Below are 20,180 nucleotides of genomic sequence, written 5' to 3'. Positions count from 1 at the left end.
CACCTTGATGACAGATCCAAAGATTCAGATCGGGAAGGGACTTTGGAGATAGCCTAGTCTACTCACTTCCTTTTACAAATGAGAAAGCTGAGACCCAAGTGACTAGTGAGTAGGAGACTCTGCCATACTGTGATATCACCATGATTTAGAGCTGGAAGGAGATCTTAGCGGTCAATCAGTTCACCCTTTTCATTTTATAAGTGAGAAAACCGAGACCCAGAGAGTGGATGGGACTGATCCATACAGAGAGTGGTGAGTCACAGAGCTGGAATCTGAACCCAGATTCTATGAGCCCAAATCCAGAGTTCTCCATGTCATTCTGTTCTCCTTTTTATTTTCAAGTATTAAGGCATCATTGGGGCCTGGGACTGAGAGAGGAAAAGGAGAAAGGCCAGGATCGCTGAGGCAGTGGGTGAGGGCCGAAAGGGCAGCAGGACCTCCAGAGTCCTGCCTGGGCTGAGGGTGTGGTGGCCCATGCCTAAGCCCTCTGTCAACACCCATCTGGGCTGGACAGTGGCCCCCCCCACCTCCCTGTGACTGCACCCAGGGTGGAAGGGAGGGCGAGGTAGCTGTGAGATTGATTGGGTCAGGGTAAGGATGGGAGGGGGAAGCCTCACACCCCTAGGCTCCCCCCTGCCTCCAGAAGGTCTCTCGGCTGGCTGTAGGGATAGCTCACATCACGACGCAACACTGGCATGTCTGCTTGGAGCCGCTTGCCTGCTCACTGTCAGGTGGGGGCTCAGCCCGTTGGGCAGGTGCATAGGTGGGCACGGGGCGGCTAGCAGGGTTCATAGTGCGCATGGCTGGTTGCAGCAGGGGCTGGCGTTCTGGGGGCCCTGCTTCAGGGGCTGGGAGCTGCTCCAGGGAGGGGGCTGGAGCCTGGGGCTCTTCAGCCTGCAGTCCTGGGCCCGCCTCACTCTGGGTATCTTGCTTCATCTCCTGTTCCGGCTCCTCTTTCTCCTCATAGTCTGGCCCCTTCTCTGTGGTCATTTCCTTTGCTACCCTTCCTTCCCTCCCCTTTTCCTCCTCCTCTTTTGACCCCAGGTCTTCTCTCTCTTCCTTCTCCTCTGCCTCCAGCTGTTTCTCTCCCTCTGCTTCCTCCTTTGCCTCCAGCTGTTTCTCTCCCCCTGCTTTCTCCTCTGCCCCCTCCTGTTCTTTTCCCTCCCTTTCCTTTTCTTCCCCCAGCTGTTCCTCATCTCCCTTTACTTCTTCTGCTCCTGTATGTACCTCTCTCTCTTCATCCTTCTGAAAGACTTCCTCTGTCTCACCTTCTGACCCTAGCTTCTCTGTCTCCAAATGCTTTTCTTCCCCTTCTTTCTCTGCTCCTAGCTGTTCTTTCTCCCCTTCCTCCTCTTCCCTCAGCTGCAAACTTTCCCCTGCCTCACTGTCTTTTGATTCCTTGGCAGTTCCTTCTGATTCCTCAACTAGTACTTCCTCCCAGTCTTCAGTGATGAGTACTCTCTCCACCCAGATGAAGGAGCCTTCTCCTTGGTCTCCTAATTCAGGACTCCCCCCAGGGCCCTTCCCTTTGGACTCCAGCCCTGAGCTAGCAGGGCTACCTGTTGCTGCGTCCTCTCTAGCCATCTCCTCTAAGTCCCCCACATCACTGCCATCAGTTCCCCCCAGTCCCTCCCATACAACCTCGACAATGCCCCTGTCTTTGGTCACCCACTCAGGAAGGTCTGGGGCTTCCATCATTGACCGGCTCTTCATTGCCTCTCGAACCGTTTCCTCCACCTCCTGGACTCTCCTGTCCTTGGTCATCCATTCAGGAAGCTCTGGGTGTCCTGTTACCTGGTGATCCCCTATCACCTCTAAGACTATCTCTTCAACCTCTTGTTCTTTTCCCTTTCCCTTTTCTGTACATGTGGGGGCCTCCCTGGCACTTTCCTCTAGGAACCTCAGCCCATCCCACTCCACCTTTACTATGCTTGGTCTCTGGACTGTTTCCTTGGAGCTGTCCACCCCATCCCCAGTTCCTGGACCTCTGTCTTCTGCTGGGTCCACCTGATTCTGTGTCAGCTCCACCTCCACAGGGATGGGTGCTGAGCAGGGACCATTGGCCTCGATAGTATCTGCTGTGGATACCTCCTCTTCCTTTGGCGCTTGGGGACTTGTGGCTGCCTCTCCTTCCAATTCCTTGGGGATCCTTGAGGTAGAGGGATCCGGCATGGAAACAGCTGGCATAACAGGTAGGGAGGCTCGTTTCTCAAGATCTTCCTTGCCTAGGAGCAGAAAGTGGGGAAGACCTAAAGGGCAAGTCAGGAACATGATATTTGCTCCTGCCTTCCACAGAGTCTTATGTTGAGAAAGGACTTCAGAAGGCATCTAACTCAAGCTGTACCTGAATAAGAAATCCCTTTAAAACATCCTTGACAAGTAAACAGTCATCAGCCTCTGCTTGAGGACTTTCAGTAATGGGGAAGTCATTTTCTCCTGGGAGGACCTAGTTCACTTTGGATAGCTCCAATCATTAAGAAGGTGTTGGTTTTCAGTTTTTTCTTCTAACCTTTTTTGCTCTTTGGAGCCAAGGAGAACAAGTCTGATCCCTGTTATATAAGTTCTTTAAGTGTTTGAAAATAGCTCTCATTTTCCTTTAAAGTCTTCTCTGGGATAAGTGTCTCTAATTCCTCCAATCAGCCCTCGTGTGGCACAGTCTCCAGTCCTCTTACCCATACTGCTTGTCCTCTTTGGGTTCCTCTCTAGTTTGCTGATGCCCTTCCATAAATGCAATGCCCAGGACTGAATACAGTGTGTTAGATGTAGTCTGATCAGGAGAAAGGCCAGGGACACCAGGAGAAAAAACTGGGAGAACACTCACCTCTCTCATTCTTGACCTAAGCCTCAATTAATGCAAACTAAAATTACATGAATATTTTTTACTTCCAAGTCTGCTGCCCTGTTGACTCATTCTGAGCTTATAGATCCACTAATACCCTAGATCCTATCCATCCCTGGGTGGTAGAAAGAGAATTTACCTGAAATCCTGAAGATCTGAGTTCAAACTCTGCCTCTGACTTACTACTAGGGGGTGTGATCTTGGATAAGTCATCTCTCTAAGCCTTAGTTTATTTATCATCTTTAAAATGAAAATAATAATAGTCACATTATTTGCCTCACCAGGTTGTTGTGAAGAAAACACTTTGTCTAAATAGTGCCATATGTGGGGGTCATATAGATCTAGTGGTGTTCTGGAGCCGTCTAAAACTGGCTTGAGAAAGCTGGCTGTTAAATTTTCAGTGTGAGCATTCATACTTTGGAAATGGGCAAATATTATAAATCAGGGCTGGATTTATTGTTTTGTTGAGTGTCTACTCAACAAAAGTGAGTAGGAAATCACTTAGGAAAGTGATTGAGCTCATGTTAATAATGCAGATTAAATTTAAAGGTGTTCTGAGAATATTTTTTTTCCTGGAATCCAATTGTCAAACATTTAACAATAGCTCAGTGTGTGTGTTAGCTATTATTAGCCAAGTCTTGACATCCTTGATTTTTTTAGTTGATTTTTTAAAAACTCATATATAGAATTTTACATTTTTCTTTATTAAATTCCATTCTATTAGAACAAACTCATCATTCTAGCCTGTTGAAATCCTTTGGGGTTTTAACTGTCCAGCATGTTTGCTGTCCTTCTCAGCTTGGTGTAATATACAAATTTGACAAGTATACCAGCAGTGCCTTTATTGGGCTTTTTAGGCAATGGACAGATCTTAGGGGAACTCTAATCCCTGTCAGCTGGGATTGAAGCCCAAAGTGGCTCCCCAAAAAAGAGGCATGAAGACACTCACCTTCAGGGCCTGGCTCCATGGCAGTCTGAGAGAGAGATCGGGATACCTAGAGTGAAACCGAGAGAACCCTGTAGCTAAACTTGGTCTTTCCCCCTGGTTCCTCCTTCCCCTGATTGTGCACCTCATCTCCTCTCACTTGGACCATTCGTAGCCTCCTAATTCATTTCTCTTTCTCTAGTCTTTTTCCTTTCAATTCTTCCTACCAAGACCACTAGGCTCATCTTTTAGAGTCTCATTTTGATCATGACTCTCTTTCATGGCTCTCCACTGATTTGAAATAAATTTCAACCCCCCCCCCCCCCCGCCCCATGCTGGCATTCAGGATCTCCATCTTCTGGGTTCAACCTGTCTTTCCAGCTTCATCCCTCCCTGTTTTCATACACTAAGCCTCTGGATTGAACACACTGGTTTTGGTGTTCTCTCTATAACCTTTCCTCCATGTCAACTTACCAAGTGACTTTGATCCATAGAGTCAGAGAGAGAGACAGAGAGACAAACACACATACACACAGAGAAAGACAGAGGAGATAGACTGATGGAGAGAGAGAGAGAGAAAGAGAGAGAGAGAGAGAGAGAGAGAGAAGAGAGAGACAGGGAAAGATCAAGAGAGACAGAGACAGAGAGACAGAAAGGGACAGAGACAGAGATACACAGATGGAGACAGAGAGACAGATAGAGCTTAGATGTCATCTAACCTAACTTCTTTCTTTTCTAGATAAAGAAACTGAAATCCAGAGAGAGAATTGTCCAAGGCCACAGAAATTATAAATGTCAGTTAGTACTTGAACTCAGGTCCTCAGTCTCTACTGGGCTCTTTCTACTCTGCTTTACTACTTCTGCCCATCCAAATTAAGAACTTAGAACCCTCCCCAAGTTCTAAGGGATCATCTTAAGTCCCAGCTTTGTTTCTATCCCCAGCACTCAGTATAGTGCCTGGATCATAGTGGACCCTTAATAAATGCCTATTAACTGGCTGGCTCCTCAAAACTCCACCCAAGCATGGCCTCCTCCATGATGACATTCTGATTCCCCTGGGTGCTAGTGCTCTCTCTGCCAGACCTTCTATGTATTCATTTTGTCAATATCTGTAGGCACTTATAGCCTTACCTGTTGTTCCTCACATCAGGATGCAAGTTTTATGAGGGTACAGATACTTTTGTCTTTTTATCTCTAGCACTTAGCCCTGTGCTTGGCACCTAGTAGACACTCATTAAAGGCTTATTGATTGATCATCACAGTCTTCCCTGACCTACCCAATGACCTTTCCCTTCTCTGACTCTTGTAGCCTTTCCTGTATCTGTTACTAATCTGACCTGTGCATGAGAACATTGGCTAGACTTTGAATCAACCCATAGGATCTAGAGATGGAGGGGATCTTTGTGGTCAGCGCCACAGAATCTCTGTTTGAAGACACTTCCAAGGAATCAAGTCAACAAACACTTACTGAGTGTTACTGTATTCCAGGCACTGCATCACACACTGGGGATAACTAAAATAAGGTTCTATCCCTAAAGGAGCTCACATTAGTTCACATACAAACAACTATGTGCTTCCAATTAATCCTTACAACAAGCCTGTAAGATAGGTGTTTTTATTATTCCCATTTTACAGAAAAGTGAAGCTGGAAGTAGTGACTGGCCTGTCACAAACTAGTAATTGTCTGAAGCAAGAGTCAAACTCAGTCAAACTCTCTGACTCATAGTCCTGCCTTCAATCCACTGAGTGACCTAGTTGCCCTGTTTATACCAATATTTAGGGCAAATTGGAGATAACTTCAGAGGGAAGGCACTAACATTGAGAGAGATAGGGAAAGACTTTTTTGCAGAAGGTAGAATTTTGACTGATCCTTGAATGAAGCTGGAAGCTATAGGACAAGCAACAAGAGCATATTGGGCATATGTGATAGCCAATAAAAAATGTATGGAATCATGTTTGAGGAATAGAGTGTAGGATTAACAGTATCTGGCGATAGATACTGAGAGAGATCGCATGGTCAAATATGATATGTAGGTTGTGAACTTGGGTAACTGGGAAGTTGATGGCGCTCTTGACAGTAACAGGAAAATTAGGAAGGTTGAGAAATGAGTGGGCAAGATAATGAGTTCAGTTTTGGAGAACTGGGTGGGCAAGATAATGAGTTCAGTTTTGGACAACTTGAGTGTGACACTATACGACATCTATTCAAGATGACCAATAGGCAGTTGGTGTTGCCAGAGCAGAGGTCAAGAGAGGTTGGGATTTGGAGAAATAGATCTAAGAATATTATAGATCATAGAGATGATAATTGAAGGACATTGATGACATCATCAAGGAAGATGAGAGAGAAAGAGAAGGAGAAGGAGGAAGAAGAAGTAGTAGTAGTAGTAGTGGTAGTAGTAGTAGTAGTAGTAGTAGTAGTAGTAGTAGTAGTAGTAGTAGTAGAAGAAGAAGAAGAAGAAGAAGAAGAAGAAGAAAAATAATAATAAGAAGAAGAAGACAGGATAGGGGAGCATTGAGAAGTATCCATGGTTAGTCAGGAGAGAGAGATGTCAGACATAAAAGGAAAATCAGAAGAGAATAGTGTTATGCAAACCTAGAGAGAAGATAGTATCAAGGAGAAGAGGGTGAGTGACAGTATCAAGAAGCTGCAGAGAAGTCAAGAAAGATGAGGACCAAGAGAAAGCCATTAGATTTGACAATCAAAAAGTCATTGGTCACTTTAGAGAAAAGAGTTTCAGTTGAATGAGGGTGTTAGAAGTCAGGCTGCAGAGTTTAGAAGAGAATGAGAGGAGAGGAAGTGGAGGCACCAACTGTGAACAGCTTTCTTTAGTTTAGCCATGAAAGAAAGGAGAGATATAAGATGAAAGTAGGGATGGGCCCATCAAACAGGGCTTTTGAAGGATGGAGGAAAACTCAGTATAGTAGGCTGCAGGGAAGCAAATAGTAGATGGGGAAAGACTGAAGATTAATGAAGGATTGGAGGTGATAGAGAGGGCATTCTGTTGGAGAAGATATGATGTACTGAGATGACTTGTACCTTGGAAAGGAGAAAGGTGATTTCATGTGAGAGAGGGATGAAGGAAGAGTGAGTGGGGGAAGATGTCTGAGAGATGTGAGATGAGGAAGGAAGAACAGGCAGCTTTGGCTGGAGGAATCCCTTCTATATCATCTCTGAGAAGTAGTCATTCAGTCTTTGAAGATCCCTGGTGAGCATCAATCTGCTCCTCTGAAGCAGTTCATTTCACCTCTAAATAACTGATTGTTAAGAAGTTTTTTCCTGACATCTGAGCTGAAATCTGCCTCCCTTCAACCTCCTACCTCTTCTTCTAGGGCCAAACCAGAACAAGTCTAATCCTTTCTTCATATTTCAAGTACTTGAAGACCCTATACCTGCAGAGAGATTCTGACACCAGCGTAACTAGAAAGCTAATTGCTGACGAACATATATACCTCAGAAATGGGCAAATGCTACAAATTGGGGATTGATTTATTGATTTGTTGTTTTGTTGATTTCTAGTCCTAAGAAAATTATGGAGAAATGTTAATAATTGACAGTAAATTTAAGAGTTGTAGGTAGTGCCTGTATGTGTATATATATACACATACATACACATATACATGTGTGTGTGTTTGTACACACACAGAGTTGGACAACCAGTTGTTAAATACTGACTGGCACATCATTGAAGTCTATTGTTCTTCAGGTTAAACATCCCAGTTCTTTCAATTAGTCTTTATATTGTACTATCTTGGGGCCCTTCACCATTTTGGTTGCTCTTTGGGTGATCTAGAGTTTATCTATGACCTTCCTAGAATTCATTACCCAGAACTGAAACACTGTGGTCTGAACAGAGCAGAGTAGAGTAAGACTATCTTGTTTCTAGACACTATATCTCTCTCCGTGCAACCCAAATCACATCAGCTATTTTGGCTGCTGGACTTCCCTGCTGACTAGTCTTTACCTTGCTGTGCACTAAAACTGTTAGATTGTTTTCTGATAAACTATTATCCTGTTTCCTGGCATTCTCCATTTTGTACTTTTGAAGTTGATTTTTTGAACCCAAGGGCAAGACTTTATATTTATCTCTACCTATCTTTCTAGCTTAGTTAGATCTTTGTGGCTTCTGATCATCCCATGCATTTTACAGGTTGGGAAGGTGAGGCTCAGAGAGGGGAAACAATTTGCCTAAAGTCACATAGCTACTAGTAGAAAAATCAAATGCTGTGCTCTTTCCACTCTACCTGTTCATTACTGTTCAAAGGACACAGTCTAGTAGATACCTGGGATATTTTACCCCTTCTCTCCTCCCTGAAAAGAATAGACATCTTTTACACCCTGTTTCCTCTCACCTGTCGGCGCCAGGTGGGCCAGGCGGAAGTCTTGTGCTGGGCACCTGTCGATGCGCTCTGCAATAACTGGAGTTGTGACTGCAGTCTGGGGAAGAAGTTGCTACTGGAAGCCAGGAATCTGGTCTCCCAACACCTCCCCCCTCCACCCCACCATGGGACCCAAGTGTCCAGCCTCTCTTCCCCAGCATCCCAAAGCCAAGCCTCAGAGAGCCTGCCTTCATAGGATCATGAATGGCCCTGAGAGGTCATCCAATCCAACCCATTTTGAAGATGAGGAAACTGAGGTAAAGGATAGGGAAGGAAAAGGAAAGGAATGGAAGGGTAGGAGTGGAAAGGGAAGGGAAGGGGAAGGGGAGGGAAGTGAAGAAAAAGGAAGGGAAGGGAGGAAAGAGAAAGAAAGGGATGGGAAGAGTAGGGAAGAAAAAAGAAAGGAAGAGAAGAGAAGGGGAGGGAAGGAAAAGGGAAAGGAAAGAGAAAAGAAGAAAGGGGAAGGAAAGAGAAGAGAAAGAAAGGGGAGGGAAGGGAAGGAAGAGGAAAGGGACTTGCCCAAGGTAGTCAGTGGCAAAGCTGACTCCCAGCCCACAGCCTCACATTCTATTTTAATGCACCTCACTATTTCTGATCTTCCATAGGAAGGGGCAGGGCCCAGTTGTGAACAGGAACCCAAGGGCCAGGTGGGCACTTAATAACAGAGCTCTCCCCCCAGCCCCTTACGTGAACAGACTGTCTTCCAAGTGTTGAATTCTGGCCTGGGCCTGGCCCTGGGGGGAATGGGGATCCGCCTCTGGCTCAGGTCCCTCAGCTGTCCCATCCATCAGCCATCTCTCCCGCAGGGACTTCCTCTTGGGGGAGGGCAAAGAGGGAGGTGAGAGCCCAGTCCAAGATTGGACAAGCCACCCTACCCTCCCAGACTGAGACAGATTATTCTCACCCACAGACCCTTCCCCAGATATCCCACCCTAGACTGGGACACACCCCCTCTCTCACGGCCCCCTCCCACAGGGATGGATATTTTTTCTATTGCTCCTACCACCTATGCCCTCTCTCGTTGACCCCTTGAAGGTAGGGACATTCCACTATTGCCCTCCTTCACTGGGTGTCCTCAGACTGGGACCATCCGGACTCGCCCCACCTTTAGTCGCTGCACTCTCAATTTTTCCTCCTCTAGCTCCCTCCGAGCTCCGCAGATCTGCTCCTGAAGTCGTCGCTTCTCCTGCTCAGAGCGAAGCAAGTCGGGGTTGTGGCGGCCCAGCGGAGAAGTCCAGCCTTGCCCAGCCCAGCCTGGTCCAGAAGAAAGCCCAACCCAACCCAGTCCTGGCCAGGAGGGAGAGAGCCCAGCCCAGCCTAGCCCATCTCAGCCCCGTGGAGCCTAGCAGAGCCCAGCCTAGCGAGACCGGCGGACACAGGACAACGGATCGCTCCAGCCTGCGCCTCCCTCTCGGGCTCCCTCCTTTCCTTCTGCCTCTGAGGGGCTCCCCTGGGATGCCTGGAACCCAGATGCCTAGGGCTGGGGGCGAGGGAGGGGCAGGGCAGGGTACAGGGAAGTCCTACTCGGGTTCTGGGAAGAGGTGGAGTAGGGAAAGACCCCCACCCCCTACTGTCTGGAGCTGAGACCTGCTGTGGGTGCGGGGAAAGAAGGGGGTGGTCTGGAGGCGCTGACTCAGCAGTTCAAGGGAGGGCGGGGGTGAGGGAGAGGGGAAGGGGTGGTGCTGGCCGCGCCCCGGGGCCGGATCCTGCGGCTCTCTGCCAGAGGCGGGAGACTGAGAAGATGGAAACGGGGGATGGGGGACAGGAGGGTGGGGGGATGAAGAAAAGGGGAGAATGAGGAACAGAGAACTAACTGGGAGAAATGCAGATCAGGGGATCGGGAGATAAGGGACGGAAGGGGAAAAGGAAATTCGGTGATGAGCACAGAAGGATGGAGAGAAGGGAGTGGCGAGACTGTGAATGGGTCCTTCAGAAAAGAAATGGGGACAGAGGGAGAGCACGGGAGAATGAGCAAAGTAGGGTATAGCTCGATGAGGGACTGGGACCTGGGCAAAAGGATGAAGAGGATTTGAGAGGATGGGCGAATCAAAGTGTGGAAAGATAGGAGTTTGCGTGTCGGGATAGAGAGACAGGATTAGGACAGCGTATGAGATGGAGTTTGGGGAAAAGGAAACAGGAGATGAGGAACTGGGGACAGGGAACCTGGAAGTATGGAATGGGAGGATCAGGGAATGGAGAGATAGGATGTTGGAGGTGCAGGAAAGAGAAATAGGAGATTGGAAGAAAGGGGATGGAGGTTTGGGGGGTTGGGAGGTGGGGGGTACTTTGGGGCCGGAGGCACTGCTCTCTCGCTCCAGAGGTGAGTCCGTCCAGCCTCAGCCCTCCCCCAGAAGAGGATGGGGAGCAGAGCCCCATGGGAACGGGAATGGGGACGGGGCTCGGGCAGAGGCTGCAGTCCCAGACTCAGGGATGGCGGCAGGCTTCACGGAGGGAAGCAGAGAGCAGGGTTCGAACTGTTCCCAAAGCCTGCGAGAGGAGCCAGAGAGCCCCCGGTCACTTACAGCAATGACCTCCAGCCGCTGACGGTAGAGGGCGCTCTCGACCATGGGCCTGCGAAGAGATACGGAGAAAGTAGGGGCGAGGTTGGAGGGAGGTGAGGAGGAGTCGGGAGATGTAAGATGGGAGAGTTTCATGCCCTCAACCCCTACCCTTTCCGCGTAGCTGAATGACATTTCTTCTGAGTCTTGGCCTTGCTTAGGGTGCCCAGGAACTAGCCAAGGTCGCCTCGACTATTTTCTCCTGCCTGGTCTTTGGGACATCAGAACGGAGATCTGGGGTGTCGATCTCTTACTCTGGTCAGAGCTACAGGCGGGAAGGGCAACGTATAGTACAAAGAGCATCGGATGTGGAGGGAGGGGTCACAGAATTTAGACCCAGATTCCCTGCTTGGATACTTTCTAGTTGTGATGTCGAGCAATTTACTTAAACTTTTTAAGCATCAGTTTCTTCCTTTAACAAATGAGGGAATATCAACGAACCACATAAAAAATTATATTCCAATTCACTACCAATAAGAAAAATGCAAAGCAAAAGAACGCTGAACGTTCACTTCACATCTAGTTGTCAAAGAAAACAAAAGATGGAAACAATTACGGTTCGAGGGGTTATGTGGAAAGACAGGCACACTATACATTGTTGGTAGTGCTGTGAAGTGGTCCAGCCAGCTGGGGAAAAAGCACTTTGGAAATACCGAAGGAGAGTGACCAGAATGTCTACACCTTGGACACAGATTGCACTATTAGGTATCTACCGCCAAAGAGATCAACAACAAAAAGAATACCCCTATTGACATCAAAATGTTTATAGGAGCACTTTTTGTAGTATAGCAAAAGATTGGAAACAAAGTAGATGCCCCTAATTTGGAGAATGGTTAAATGAATGGTGATACATAATGCTGGTATGCTGTAAGAAATTATGCCTGTGATGAATATAGAGAAAGAAGGAAAGACAAAGGAAATGATGCAAAATGAAGTATGCAGAGCCAAGAAAATAATATGTACAGTGACTAAAAGCATAATAATGAAAAAATCAGCAACAAAATCATTGAAATTAAATGCAATGAAATTAACCAAGCTTGGCCCCAAGGAAGAGACTTGAGAATATGTCTCCCTCCCTTCTTTGTAGAGGTAGGGGACTATGGGTGTGGAATACTCCACATGATATCAAGACTTTATTTCATGTAAGGGCTTTTTTTTTTTTTGTTATATTTTCCCCCTCCTCTTTTTTATGCTCTGTTATAAAAGATAACTGGCCAGAGGTAAAGGATATCTTGAGGAAGGTAGGTGTTATAAAAAATAAAAATATATCAATACAATTTATTTTTTAAAACATTAATGAATGTTTGTGGGATTGAGTTGAAGAAAAAAATGACTAAACTGATAGTCTTTGACCCAGCATTATCACCATTAGGTATAGTATATACCACAAGGAAGTCAAAGACGGAGGGAAAGGTCCTATATATAACAAAATAATTATAGCAGCACTTTTGTATTCATTAAAAACTAGAAACAAAGTGGAAGCTCATTCATTGGGGAAATAGATGAACAAATTGTAATACAGGAATGTAATAGAATATTTTTTGCCATAAGAAAAAATTGAAGATATTTGCTGATGGATTCCCCTTCTGTCTTCCTTCTCATCTCACTTCACTGAGATTCCCTCCCTTATCTCCTCTTTTACTCTGATCTTGAATGAAGAAGTGGCCCTTTACTTTGTTTGACAAAGTCAACCTATCTACATGCACCCTTTATCTTGTCTTCTAACTACTTCTCCAGCAAATTGCCCCCCCCCATCATCTCCGATCTCTCTTATTTTCAATCTCTTCCTATCTACTGGTTCTTTCCTTCCACCTACAAATACACCCCCATCCTTATTAAACCCTCATTAGACTATACCATGTCCATCAGCTATCATTTCCTATATCTCCTCCCCTTTTCTTGGTGCTTCTATTTCCTGTTGTTGATTCATGCTCTTCTACACCTTTTGCAATCTATCTGCAGACTTCATCATTCCACTGAATGAATTTGTCAAATCTAACATCCTCCAGCCTTTGATATTGTAGATCACCTCCTAGAGAATCCCTTTTTTCTGGGTTTTCCCCATAGACCTCTCTCCCAATTCCTCTCCTGTCTCTCTGATCACTGCTTGGTCTCTCCTTTCCTGGTTGTTCATCATCACTCTCACCAACCATGAGTGCCTCCCCAGTCTTTATCCTGGCCTCTGTTCTCTCTTCATTCTATTCTTTCTCATCAGCTCCCATGAGCTCAATGATCCTATCTGTACAGATGATTTTCTGATCTATTTATCAATTCCTACCTGGTCTCTTTGCTGAGCTACAGTCACACAACTCCAACTACCAACTGTCTTCTGGATTTCTTGAATTGGATATTCCATAGGCATTTCAAATCCCAAATGTCTAAAGCAGAGTTCATCACCTCCTCCCCTAACTCTCCCTTCTTCCAGACTTCTCAGTTACTGTCAGGGACACCACTGTCCTCCCCGGCACACAGGCTATCCTTGGTACACGTCATCGCGGACTTATTCTCATTCATCTCACATATCCAATCTGTTGTCAAGCCTTGTTATTTCTACCTTCCCATCTCTTGCATATGTCCCCTTCTCTTCACTCTCACAACTACCACTCTGGTACAGGACTTGATACTACAATAGCCTTATTACTGGTCTCCCTGCTCCAAGCCATCCTCCTCTCAGTTACCAAAGTGATTTTCCTAAAGTGTTTTGTTGCTGTTGAGTTGTGTCTGATTCTTTGTGACAAAGATACTGGCGTGGTTTACCATTTCCTTCTCTAATTCATTTTACAAATGAGGAAACTGAGGCAAACAGGGTTAAGTGACTTGGCCAAGGTCACACAGCTACTAACTGTCTGAGGCTGGATTTGAACTCATGAAGATGAGTCTTCCTGACTCCAGACATGTCACTCTATTGGCTGTGCCATCTAGCTGCCCACCTACACAATAAATTCCAGAGGCTCCCTATTACCTTGAGGATCAAATATAGAGTCTGCTGGCATTTAAAGCTCTTCCAAATCTGGCCCCTTCTTATATTTCTAGACTTGTTACACCCTATTCCCCTCCACATACACTACAGTATCGCTACATGGGCCTCCATGCTCTTCTCTCCACAATATGCTCCATCTCCTGACCCTCTACCTTTTTATTTGTTGTATCACAAGCCTAGAGTGCCTGGCTCCTAGCTTCCCTGGCTTCCTCTGAGGTTCAGCTTAAATCTCGTTTTCTATAGTAGGCTTTTTTGATCTTACTAGTTACAAAGCTTATGTTTGTTATATATCATATAGTTACAAGGATTATATATATCCCTGAGATTATATTTCATCTCTCTCTCTCTCTTTCTCTGTCTTATAATTCACATGTTGTCTCCCCATTAGAATGTGAGCTCCTTGACAGTCTTTCTACCTCCAACATTTGCCAAAGTGCCTGGTACACAGTAAGTGCTTAATAAATGCTTATTTACTGATTATCTCACAAAAAATAAGGAAGGAATTCCAAGAAAGCTGGAGAGACTTACTTGCACTGATGCAGGGCAGAGCAAACAAAAACAGAACAATATTATACACAATGCCCACGATGATGGAAAGGAAAGGAAAGGAACTAGGAGACATTAGAACTTAGATCAATGAAATGACCAAATCTTGACTCCAGTGACCTGATCATGAAACATCTATCCCTCTGGTAAACAGGTGATGAACTTGGATGCATATGGCATCAGATATGATTAATGTTTGTTTTCTCAAAATATACTTTTCTGTTACAAAGGAGAGTTTTATTAGAGAGAGGGAGAGTTTTTAGGACCCATCTTTTTTAAAATTTTATTTTCTGGGAGGCAATCAAGATTAAGTGACTTTCTCAGGGTCATACAGCTAGTAAGTTTCTAAGACTAGATTTGAACTCAGGTCCTCCTGACCCTAGGGCCGGTGCTTTACTCACGGTACCACCTTGTCTTTTTTTTTAAGTAACAGCAAAATATTCATAAAATAAAACAAGCATGGTTGTTTGATTTCTTTGCCATTTCCTATGCTCATATTGTCATCCATATCCCATCCCTAACCATTGGTGTCCTTCAAGGATGTGTCCTGAGTCCTACTCTTTTTTCTCTCTATCCCCTCTCTCTCAGTGATTACATCGTTTCCCATAGGTTCAGTTATGACTCCCAGATCTATATATCCAGCCTTAGTCTCTCACCTAAGCTCCAGTCTTATGTCCAGTCTGCAGGACACCCCCCACCCCATGTCCCACAGGCATAACATGTACACAAGGAACTCAGTCTCTTCCTTCTCCCCTCAAGTCGTTCAGATCCACAACTTCAGTAGCATCCCTGACTCTTCCCTCCTGCCTCATCCTCCTTAAACAGTCAGTTGCCAAGTCTTTTTGTCTCTACTTCCACAACTCTTTTCATATCTGTTTACATCTTTCCACTCCCATGACTAGTTCAGGCTTTCATCCCTTTTCATCTAAGCTATTGCAACAGCCTCCTAATTGAATTCATGGCTTCCAGTATGTACTGCCCTCAACTCTAACCATACAGGGACAGAATAACCATTAGTTAAGTGGATATCACACAGGATTTAGAATCTGGAAGTTCTGAGCTCAAATCCAGTCTCTGATGCTTTACTAGCTCTGTGACTCCAGGCAAATCACAAGCACATCTGTAAAATGAGGATAATAATAGCACCTGACTCTCAAGGATGTTGTGAGGATCAAATGAGATAATATTTCTAAGGCACTTTGAAAACCTTAAAGTCCTATATCAATGCTATTGTTAGTATAATACAATAATATAATAGATTATCTGTTATAATGTAACTAAATAATATAAATAGAGAATAAATTATATGCTCAAATCTGATCAGGACATTTCTCTTTTCAAGACTCTTCAATGGCTCCCTGTTGTCTCTAGGATAAAATACAAAGTTTTAGTCTAACATTGAAAACTTTTTACAATTTTTCCCCTAGATTACATTTCCAAGCTTATTTCTGATTTCTGCCTTTCACCCACAAAGTTTTAGCCAAACTAGCCTAATGCTCATTCCTCTCTCCATTCTCAGGACCACTGCACCACCTGTCCCAAATGCCTGAAATACATTCCCTCTTCAGCATAATCTTTTAAAATCCCAACCTTCCTTCAAAGCTCAGTTCATGTCCTGCCTTCTATAGTAAATCCAGTAGTAAAGCAGTATAGTTTCTCTTGGGTATGGTACAGTGGACAGAACCCTGGATATGAAATAAGAGGACCTTTGTTTGAAACTTGATTCTCCCACTTACTACCCCTGTATTGCTGGGTAACTCCCTTAACCTCTCTGGGCTTCAGGTCCCTCAAAAAAAAAAAAAACAAAAAAAAAGGAGGTTGGATTAGACAGGGCCCAGAATGCTTCTGAGAGTAGGTCAAATCAGATTAAAATATAATTGGGAAATAAAGAAAAATATAATACAACACAGATAATGTTAATTTGTGATTTTCTAAGTCAATATGTGACTTTCAGGGATCTTTATGTACTGTTCAATGGCCCCAGTTTCCATTTGAATTTGACATTTTTTGGATTAGATGACATCTGAGGTTGCTTCTGTCTCTTAATCTGGGATCCTAAAATTCTTCTTCCTTCAACATGTACATACTTTTCACTTCCAGCTAAAATCTCACCTTCCATAGGAAGGCTTTCCAGGTCCCCTTCATGTTAGTGCCTTCCCTCCACTTATGATTTCTAATGTATTCACTATATAGCTTATTTGCACATTCTTTGTATGTTGCCTCTCCCATTACACTATGAGCTCCTTGAGGGCAGAGACTGCCTTTTGTCTTTCTTTGTACCCCAAGCTCTTAGCTCAGTGCCTGGCACATAGTAGTGCTTCACAAATGTTTATTGACCCACTGACTGACTTGTTGTACCTCTTCAGGAGAATGTAAGTAAGCTCTTTGAGGTCAGGGACTATTTTTCATTTTGGTATCCATGGTGCACAGCACAATAACCTGTACCCAGTACAAGCTTAAATGAAAGTGTGTTGGATAATCTCGAGGTTCATTCTGGCTATAAACCCTCTAATCAGAGAATATTGGAGTTGAAAAGATTTTCAGAAATAGTTCAGTCCAGTTCTCTAATTTCTTAGAAAAAGAAACTGAGGTCAGGAGGTACATTCACCAAGGTAACATGCCCAGTAAATATGTCCTTACATAAAGCCAGGGTTTCAAAATCCTTTGATTCTAAGGACAATGCTCTTTCTACTCTGTGGCACTCCTAGGTCTTAGGAATATCACTGGCATGATGTTCAGAGCCCTAAAGGTGAAGAAGCCCTACCCCCCATTCCCATGGCCTTTTTTGCTTCCTGGACTGTAGACACTGAGGAACTACGCCTTGATCTTGACCAGCTTTTACAGGATAAGCTTGTGGATTTGTATACACCCCCTCTCCTCCTCTCAAGGGAACCAAACCTCTGCTGTCACCATGACAACTTGGAGAGATGGCTTGTTCCCCTACCCTTAGAAGCCAAAGGCCGGTGGGGAAGGGTGGGATGAAGCTCTCTTCCCTTCTCTCTAGGAATGTCCACGGTCTAGCACCAAAGGTTTAGAGCTGGAAGGAGCTTTAGAAGACATCTAGTCCAAACACTTAAGTTTATAGATGGGGAAACTGAGGCTGGTGACTAGTAATAGTCAGAATTCGAACTCAGATCCTTTTGATTCAAAATTCCATACTCCAGTCTACCATACTTATTCTCTTGATTGAGAACTTGGCTGCACCTTCCAAGGGGTATATAGGGAGTCACTGACTGATTCCTTTCCAGTAAGCTCTGGAGGACAAAGGAGACCAGGTCCTTAACTGACTCCTTTAGGAAGGTTGGCACCTTGGGGGCAGTCACAGACTTTGTAGCTGAAAAAGGGCCTTCAAGATCAGGGGTTCATAACTGGGGTGCATGATCCATGGATACATTTCAGGGGAGGAAACTTGAAAGGGAAAAATTACATCTTTATTTCAATATAATTGATTTTCCTCATAATTCTACATATTTTATCTTATGCATTTAAAAACATTTTGAGAAAGGGGTCCAGGACACACAAGCCAAGGACCCTTGCTTTAGAGAACCTAGTTCAACTCCCCCTGCATTTTACAAGGAGGGAAAATGAGGCCTCCTAAAGAAAGAGACTTGCTCAAAGTCACACAAGCAGTAAAGAGTGGATATGCAGTTCAAACCCAGGTCTCTAGACTCTAATGAGGTGTTCTTTCTAACAGATCAAATGGCTTCTCAGGATGGGGTCCCTAGCTGCATTCCTCCAGGTTATATTCAGGTGGGGTAGCCTGAGGCAGGAGGGGGTGGGCCTTCTCAGAAGAGCTGCCTTTCCTCTTAGGTAGGTCCCTGTGGGGGGCCCTCTCCCTGGGGACTTGATCTCCCCTGCCAGTTCTCTACTGGGGTGATCAGGTTCTCTGTTGCTTAGCAACTAGGTTTCTAGATAGTGAATAATGCAGATAGCAGATCCAGGGGTTCGACAGGCTTGGAGGAGTCCTTCCTGGAACCCTCTAGCTCTGTGCCCTCCCCTGTACCCCCAACCAAGAGTCAAGAGGCTGAGGGGTCAAGGGAGAGGAGCTATTGGCTGCATTCAGTCTAGGGCCAGGGAATATAGGCAGAAGGGCCCAAGAAATCCATGAATAACTCAGTTTATTATAGGATTATTATACATTATTATAGGATTTAATGCTTCAATGAATAGTAAAGATCAGCTAACTCAATCCCCTCTTTTTATAAATGAGGAAACTGACTCCCAGAGACAAATAATGACCTGTCCCATGACATACACCCAGTAAGTGTAGAGTCAAATATAGTTTCTCTTCTTCCAAAATTCAGGGTTCTTCCTATCATTACTGCTTTTCATGCCTCACAACTCCCATTGGGCTCCTTGTCTATCTGGAGTCCCATGAATTCTAGGGGCCGGGGTTGGGGTATCCCCTCTCACCTCACTGACCTCCCTTCTCAAAGGTCCTTGTCCTGCAGTGCTGGGCTACATTCCCACCTTCAGCCCAGACTTTGCCCCCAAGACCCATGTGACTCCTGAGCAGTCTGCATCTGAGTCAAGAAAAGGGGAAGGATCTTAGGAGGGCCTAAGAGTCTTCTCTTTTTCCCAGGGACAAATGCATGCTTCAGGTTTGGAGCATTTGTCTCCTTTAAAATGGCAGCTCAGGGCTGTCATATTCCTACTGAGTGGGGGTGGGGGGGGGCCCTTTGGTCAGGAACCCAGAGGCTGGGACCGATTGTGACCTCCACCAGGGGGCAGGTGCTGTCCTGAGGAACTGCCCCCTTGCTAGGTGGGGTCATAGGATTTGGAGTTGAAGGGATTTGAGAAATTATCTAGTCTAGCCCCTCCTTTTACAGATGAGAGAACTAGGGTCCATCAGGGTTAAGTGACTTGCCCAAGGTCACATATTGAGTCAGCGGTCAATCTGGAATTGAAGCTCACGTCCTCTGACTTCCAAGTCAGTGCTCTTTCTACAACACCCCCTCCAACTGTTCAATGCAGCCGAGATAAACTACCCCTTGGAGCTGCTCTACTCCCATGCCCTCTCCCAAGCCCTGGTACTTACATTGGATTTGCTGGGGTCCACCCGCTGGGGGGCAAACCCTGGCTCTGTAGGGCCATCTTGCTTGTGGGGCTGGGCTACTCAGAGGGGCAGCAGGTGCCCGGAGAGGTTGGGGACGACAGGTGGGGGTGGGGGGCCTGCTTCGGGCACCAGGAGAGCTGGTCAGGCTGGTTTGGGCGGAAGGAAGTAGGGAGGGAAGGGAAAGGAGAGGGGGCCCGAGCCAGAGCTGGCTGGCGGGCCTGGGGAGGCACTATCAGCTGTCCTGATGAATTATTTACCAACCAGCAGCTGCCTCCCTCTGCTGCTGCAGCCATCCTGTGCATACACCCTCACAGCCGTGCACAGGCATGTCAGTGGTGACTAACCAGTGCGGTATATGAGAGTAATGGGATATGTGCTGTGAGAAATGATGAAATGAACAATTTTGGAGAAACCTGGGAAGATTTGCTTGAATTGATTCGGAGTGAAGTGAGCAGAACCAGGAGAACAATTTCTACTAAAACAACCACAAGCTGATAACTTTGAAAGACTTAAGAGGAGAGGATCAATGATTAAGTCTGCTCCTCTACTCCTGACAGGACAGTGAGAGATGATGGACTCAGGATTCAGAATGAGACCTGCATTTCTGGACACAACCAACACCGGGATTTGTTGGGCTTGACTATACATATTTGGTACAAAGATTTTGTTTCTCTATTTCTTTTTTCCCCCAGGAAGGGAGGTAGGAAGGAGAAAAAAAGGCATGTTTATTAATTGAAGGAATAATATTTAATTTAATAAAGAAGAAAAAAATTGATCACTTAAGAACATGCCCAGACTCCTTGTGCATTTATGGGGATAGGCACAGACAACTCAAGAAGAAGAATTTAAAGCTGGAAGAGACCTTAGACATCACTTAACTTAACCCTTTTATTAAG

General features: G+C 45.4%; 1 protein-coding gene across 2 annotated transcripts; it reads right to left on the bottom strand.

Annotated features, from left to right (window-relative positions):
• Positions 1-305: 305 nt before the first annotated feature.
• Positions 306-19,449, bottom strand: PALM3 (paralemmin 3). 2 transcript variants are annotated; one of them, XM_072602136.1, is made up of 7 exons: positions 19,267-19,449; positions 10,667-10,715; positions 9,250-9,330; positions 8,832-8,959; positions 8,118-8,202; positions 3,789-3,834; positions 306-2,225 (listed from the first exon to the last, which is right to left on the bottom strand). In XM_072602136.1, exons 1-7 carry the CDS (start codon positions 19,320-19,322, stop codon positions 673-675), a joined length of 1,998 nt encoding a protein of 665 aa, XP_072458237.1. In that variant the 5' UTR covers positions 19,323-19,449; the 3' UTR covers positions 306-672. The 2 variants fall into 2 exon arrangements, with proteins under 2 accessions (XP_072458237.1, XP_072458238.1); XM_072602137.1 differs by lacking the exons at positions 10,667-10,715; positions 19,267-19,449 and adding an exon at positions 9,732-10,647.
• Positions 19,450-20,180: the final 731 nt, after the last annotated feature.

Source organism: Notamacropus eugenii, chromosome 4, assembly GCF_028372415.1.
Source record: "Notamacropus eugenii isolate mMacEug1 chromosome 4, mMacEug1.pri_v2, whole genome shotgun sequence".
Taxonomy (NCBI): Eukaryota; Metazoa; Chordata; class Mammalia; order Diprotodontia; family Macropodidae; genus Notamacropus; species Notamacropus eugenii.
The sequence above is the reverse complement of the archived record's forward strand: the minus strand, read 5'-3'. Positions and strand labels throughout refer to the sequence as shown.

What these genes read in the sequence shown, in the direction of transcription:
- PALM3 (XM_072602136.1), bottom strand. Translation starts at nt 19,322, where the DNA reads ATGGCCCTACAGAGCCAGGGTTTGCCCCCCAGCGGGTGGACCCCAGCA. An exon ending in TGGACCCCAGCAAATCCAAT is followed by an intron (nt 10,716 to 19,266) that starts GTAAGTACCAGG and finishes ATCTCTTCGCAG; the next exon opens with GCCCATGGTCGAGAGCGCCC. An exon ending in TGAGAGTGCAGCGACTAAAG is followed by an intron (nt 8,960 to 9,249) that starts GTGGGGCGAGTC and finishes CCCTCCCCCAAG; the next exon opens with AGGAAGTCCCTGCGGGAGAG.